The sequence below is a fragment of the Euphorbia lathyris genome, chromosome 1 (assembly GCF_963576675.1).
Source record: "Euphorbia lathyris chromosome 1, ddEupLath1.1, whole genome shotgun sequence".
Taxonomy (NCBI): domain Eukaryota; kingdom Viridiplantae; phylum Streptophyta; class Magnoliopsida; order Malpighiales; family Euphorbiaceae; genus Euphorbia; species Euphorbia lathyris.
The window spans coordinates 8,236,636-8,242,042 of NC_088910.1; the positions used below are offsets into that span (position 1 = coordinate 8,236,636).

General features: G+C 35.9%; 1 protein-coding gene across 1 annotated transcript; it reads right to left on the minus strand.

Moving 5' to 3' along the window:
• Positions 1-463: 463 nt before the first annotated feature.
• On the minus strand, positions 464-5,141 carry LOC136221009 (nuclear transcription factor Y subunit C-2). The gene is made up of 2 exons (XM_066008861.1): positions 4,999-5,141; positions 464-1,554 (listed from the first exon to the last, which is right to left on the minus strand). Exon 2 carries the CDS (start codon positions 1,502-1,504, stop codon positions 692-694), a length of 813 nt encoding a protein of 270 aa, XP_065864933.1. The 5' UTR covers positions 1,505-1,554; positions 4,999-5,141; the 3' UTR covers positions 464-691.
• Between the last annotated feature and the right edge of the window lie 266 nt (positions 5,142-5,407).

The window sequence follows — 5,407 nt, forward strand, 5'->3', positions numbered from 1 at the left end:
CCTTGATCCACCGGCTTCCCCATGATCATCCCCGGAGGACCAACCGGATGCTGTTGCGGAACATAATAGTAAGGAATATCCGAAGGGGAACCAACCATAGGAATACTAGCTTTAGTAACTCATAAACCCTCTTCTTTCATCTCATCTCGAGGAATAATATCAACCAAGAAATCGAAAACATCGGTCCTCGAAATAGCAGCAGCGATGTCATTCTTTTGTAACGTCCTCCTCTTGTTTTCCTCCGTGTGAATCCAAGAGCGGAGAGTTAACTCCAAGATGAACATCTCACATGCCTTCGCGAATACAACAGGAGCCTCGGCTGAAATCATTCGAACGTCTTCATCTGCTTAATCCCCGATTAATCCTTAAGTTCTCCGTCCACCTGACTAGCATCTAACGTTTTTCATAACCGTACTTTTACATTGTATTATCTGCACAAACACAATATATTCACATACACAAGTCAACTAACGCGGCCTATAATCACGTAGCATATATAAATTACATAGCACGATACAACACATTTTGCCGTCCCTAATTTCAACGAGATGTGTCAATTTCAGACACAATAAATTCCTCTGTATCATAAAACACAGCAAATATCAAGAACACATAAGAATTCACATTACAAAAACACCGTGGCGAACTAACTCTACGCTAACCGTTAAACAAACACTACACGGTCCTCGATTCATGAAGTATCGTTTTGCTGCTGTTGAGGTTGTTGTGATTGTGATTGATTCTGTGGCCACGACATGTACCCCACAGGCGGTCGAGGCTGCTGCCCTCCATAGACTGCCGCTTGATCTACTGGCTTCCCCATAATCATCCCCGGAGGCCCAACGGGATGCTGTTGCGGAACATAATAGTAAGGAATATCCGAAGGGGAACCAACCATAGGAATACTAGCTTTAGTAACTCCTAAACCCTCTTCTTTCAACTCATCTCGGGGAATAATATCAACCAAGAAATCAAAAACATCGGTCCTCGAAATAGCAGCAGCGATGTCATTCTTTTGTAACGTCCTCCTCTTGTTTTCCTCCGTGTGAATCCAAGAGCGGAGAGTTAACTCCAAGATGAACATCTCACATGCCTTCGCGAATACAACAGGAGCCTCTGCGGAAATCATCCGAACATCTTCATCTGCTTTCATTATTTTTTTGATCCGGGCGAGGGGGAGGCTGTGGTTTTTGAAGTCGGTTGTTTGCTCGACTTCTTGCATTTGGTTCGCCCAGAACATTTGAAGCTGTTGCTGCTGCTGTTGTTGCTGCTGCTGATGGAAATGCTGAGCCTGTTGGAAAGTGAGCTGGTGAGGAGAATTGGGGAAAGCGTTCGGGGGCTGAGTCGGGGAAGGAACCACTACGGCTGGAGTTCCCGACGCTACCATTCCGGCAGTTTGGTACGGGGAAGTTGTATATGTCATCTGACCTGCACCAGTTACCATTCCCATTACAGGCTGCTGCTGCTGCAATTGTTGCTGTTGAGCTTGTTCTGATTGATCCATGATTAACTATAATAATTACTGTGATTGGCTCTTAATTATTTTTTACCTGACTGTAAAAATTAAAATCAGTTCATAATTTACCTTAAATACAACAGCAGATATGGTAAAAAAAACTTGAATAAAAACACAAATATCAAAATATCAAATAGTGTTTTTTGCACTAAGCACTGGAGGTGGCAATTATCAGTTCGTGTCAAATGAGTCAATCCTAACCCAACCCAACCCAAAAACGTTAGTATCGTAATCATGTTAAACTAATCGGGGCAGCATCGATTCTGTACCGTGTTATCGGATCACATGTGATTTTACTACGTACATTTACAAATATAGGAGAATATGGTAATATTTTTAGAAACACAGGAACATTTAGGGTCCGTTTGGTAATACCGTAATGCAATGTAATGTAATCAAAGTTGTAATGTAATGTAATGGAATAGTGATTCCATTACCATGTTTGGTTGACAAATAAAAAGAAAATGATAGACACGGACACAAAAATGATAGACACGGACACAAAAATGATAGACACGGACACGGAGACAAATACCACAATATCAAATAGTTCTTTGTGTTGCACGGACACGAAACGGATATAGACACGGAAACAGGAAACATTATTTCTTCAACGTAACCTTCATAAAACAGCCTTCAAACGAAAACGGACACGGCCACGAAACGCTATTAACGAGAAGTGTCTGTCGAACATAACTCAACATGAATCTACACAGAATTGCAAATTATTCTACCAAACAAAAATTTCAGTTCTAGTATCCATTTCTGTAGTGAAAAGATAATTCTATTATAAAATCAAGAAACTATGTTCACACAATCCAATAAGCACAAGTAAACATGATGACCACTCAACTTTAAAACCGAACACGAAGTCGTTCTGTACTAACATAAAAGCCTTTTCACTTTTGACCACTCTAATAGCGGACAACCCTCCATTGTAGAACTCGTGAAAATGATATATAATTCTTTGAACTTTTTGGTTTTGCGATCATTTAGGCGTTGTTTGGTTGGGAGAAAGAAAGCGGTTGTTTAAAGAGCGAGATTTCCGAGAATGGTGATTTCGAAAATGGAAGTGGTTCTAAAGAAATGTAATTCTTGGATTTTTTTTCATTTTGAGACCGTCAAAAGGTATGAAGCACCGATACAGGTACGCGTCTGGGTACGGCAAACGGCATTTCAGACCACCGATTCGATTCATGAAGAATTCGAGTCGTATCTATGGTACGACTCGGAAGCTTCATGAATCGGACGAGTCACCGAGTCACCCGATTTGGTTGATTCAAACCACCATTTAAAAAAAATCAATTTTTAACAACTCAAATCAAAACGTACAGCAGAAAAAGTTTCGAAGAAGTTATGAAATACAATTAGTTTCAATTAGATGACTCTTCACTTTACAAATTCCAAAACTTTCCCTCTTCTTTTCTATTTATTTGTAATTATCTTCTTCTACTCTCTATTCTTTCTATTTTCTATGTTATGTCTGTCTCTACTTTCATTTATAACTTACATTTTTTTGACTAATATTTAAAGTTAAATATGGTTAATATTTCATTTTTTATAGCATTTTGAATTTGATCCTAATCTTACGATTCGATTCACGAGTCCCGATTCACAAAATGAGATTTCGAGTCATGAGTCGAATCTCGATTTAACAACTATGGTTCAATGTAACCACTAAAAAAGATAGTAAAATTACATAGGAACAGTGAACACGACACGACAACGATTAGATTGACACGACATGATTATAACACGAAACTTTTGGATTGGATTAAAATTGACTCATTTAGCACTAACTCAATAATTGATGCGACACCAGCACACAAGCGACTTACACAATTTCAAGCTCTACACGATTATTACAGTGATTAGAAATCAACATTTTATATCACTAAGATTGGCATAACAATTGAGAAGAATGTGAATCATCCAGAAAAGCTAACACATGGATCACATAAGAACAGCAACATAAGAAAATATTAGGATAATAGACAAATTTTACTCAAAACATTTTATGAAAAATACAGATTTAACCAGTATAAATTTAACCTAATGTTTTTAAACAACATCAATTTTAATCTATGTTGCACAGAAATGGAAACGGACACCCAAAAACGTTATTTCTAAGAAAATTTAGCCAAAAAAAACGGTAATGGAAACGGACACGAAACGCCAATGAAGAAGAGTTTCCGTGCAACATAGATTTTAACCTTACATGACCAATAATTTGAAAAGACTAATTTGACAGAGGTTCCAAAAATCAATTGTGTGCAAGATTTTTAGTATTACTAAGACGATTATAAAAGGGATAAGATGCAAAAATACCCTTAACGTTGACCGTCAGGAGCAATTTTGCTCCTAACTTCTAAAATGGTACATTTTACTCCTAATGTTGGCCGATAAGAGTAAATTTACTCCTAATGTTGGCAAATTGGATCAATTTGAGAAATAATTTATTATATCTGAAATTGATCCAACTTGTCAACGTTAGAAGTAAATTTGCTTTTGGTTGACAAAGGTATGGATAAAATTGCACCATTTTATCACTACCTCGGTTTATCGGAAAACTCATTTCGAAGGTTTGTTGTGACACTTAAATAACATTCAAAACAGTATTTATTTTTAAAATTTTGGATAATGTACAGCCAAAATTGATTTGTTTGAAAACTTTAGAATTAAATTTAGAGATAAGGTAAAGTTGGCATGCATGAGCAATTTTATCCCTAACGTGGCAGCCAAGAGCAATTTTAGATATTATTATAAATCACAAATATTTTGTTCCTTATATGCACCATTTTGCATGATAAGTCATGTTTTTTTATAATTTAATAATAGAATTTGAGATTAATATTTTTAAATTCGACAAAATATTTAAAAAAAATTTATCCAACTCATACAAAATATAATATATTTTTTATTTTTAAATTTTTCACGTTTAATGATGCACTTGATACAGTATATTTTTTTTTTTTTTTTAAATTTCACATTTAATCAAATGAGTGATAAAATGATGCAATGTAGATCGATAAGATTAATGACCGAGAATACAATTTGATGAATAATTTATCTAATTAACACAACTTATCAACTTTAGGAGTATAAAATTGCTTTTAGGTGTAAAATTAGAAGTATTTTTGCATCTTATATCTTAAATTTATAATATTTTTTTATATTAGAACTAAAACTGCAATTTTAAAAAAACATTAGGACTAAATCTGCACAAAATCAGTCGAGTAAAATTTTCCATCGAACCGCTTGAGAAAACAAGGAACTGAAACATTGCATCAAATCAAAATCAATAACTATCACCTAGAACTTGAAATTTACCCAGTCTATAACCCGAGAAAGAGCAAGAACAATTTTCTTCCATTCGCAATTTTCTCGGCAACCAAACAGATAATTTCATAGAAGATGCAAAACATTCAGAAGCAATTAAACAAACAATTCGGCAGCATAAAGTAATCGGAAGAAGAACTCACCCATTAATTTCCAGCAGAATGTAAAAGCCCTCTCTTCCAGCAGCATAAACCCTAAGAGAGAGAAAGGAAAAAAAAATTGTAGAGAGGGAAAAAGTAAGAACACAGCGTTCGTACAGAAAGTTTTGAAATTAGGAAGAGAAAAGAAAAGAAAAGAGAGACACACTTCTAGGGGGGGTCTCTGTTTACCGACACGTGTCCATTACTGAGGAGTTCTGATCGTAAAGGACTTTCCTATGCTTACAAGTGGAAGAATACTACTGGATTTTCAAATTCGTGAAAGGTGCTAACGTGGACTACTGTGACGTTTGAGAACAATGACAGACGCATAGGAGTGGCATTTTCGGTAATAGATGGAAGGGTTTAAGGGTGTTTTCTGAATTAGAGGAAGGTAAGGGGGTTAACCTAATGG

What these genes read in the sequence shown, in the direction of transcription:
- LOC136221009 (XM_066008861.1), bottom strand. Translation starts at nt 1,504, where the DNA reads ATGGATCAATCAGAACAAGCTCAACAGCAACAATTGCAGCAGCAGCAG.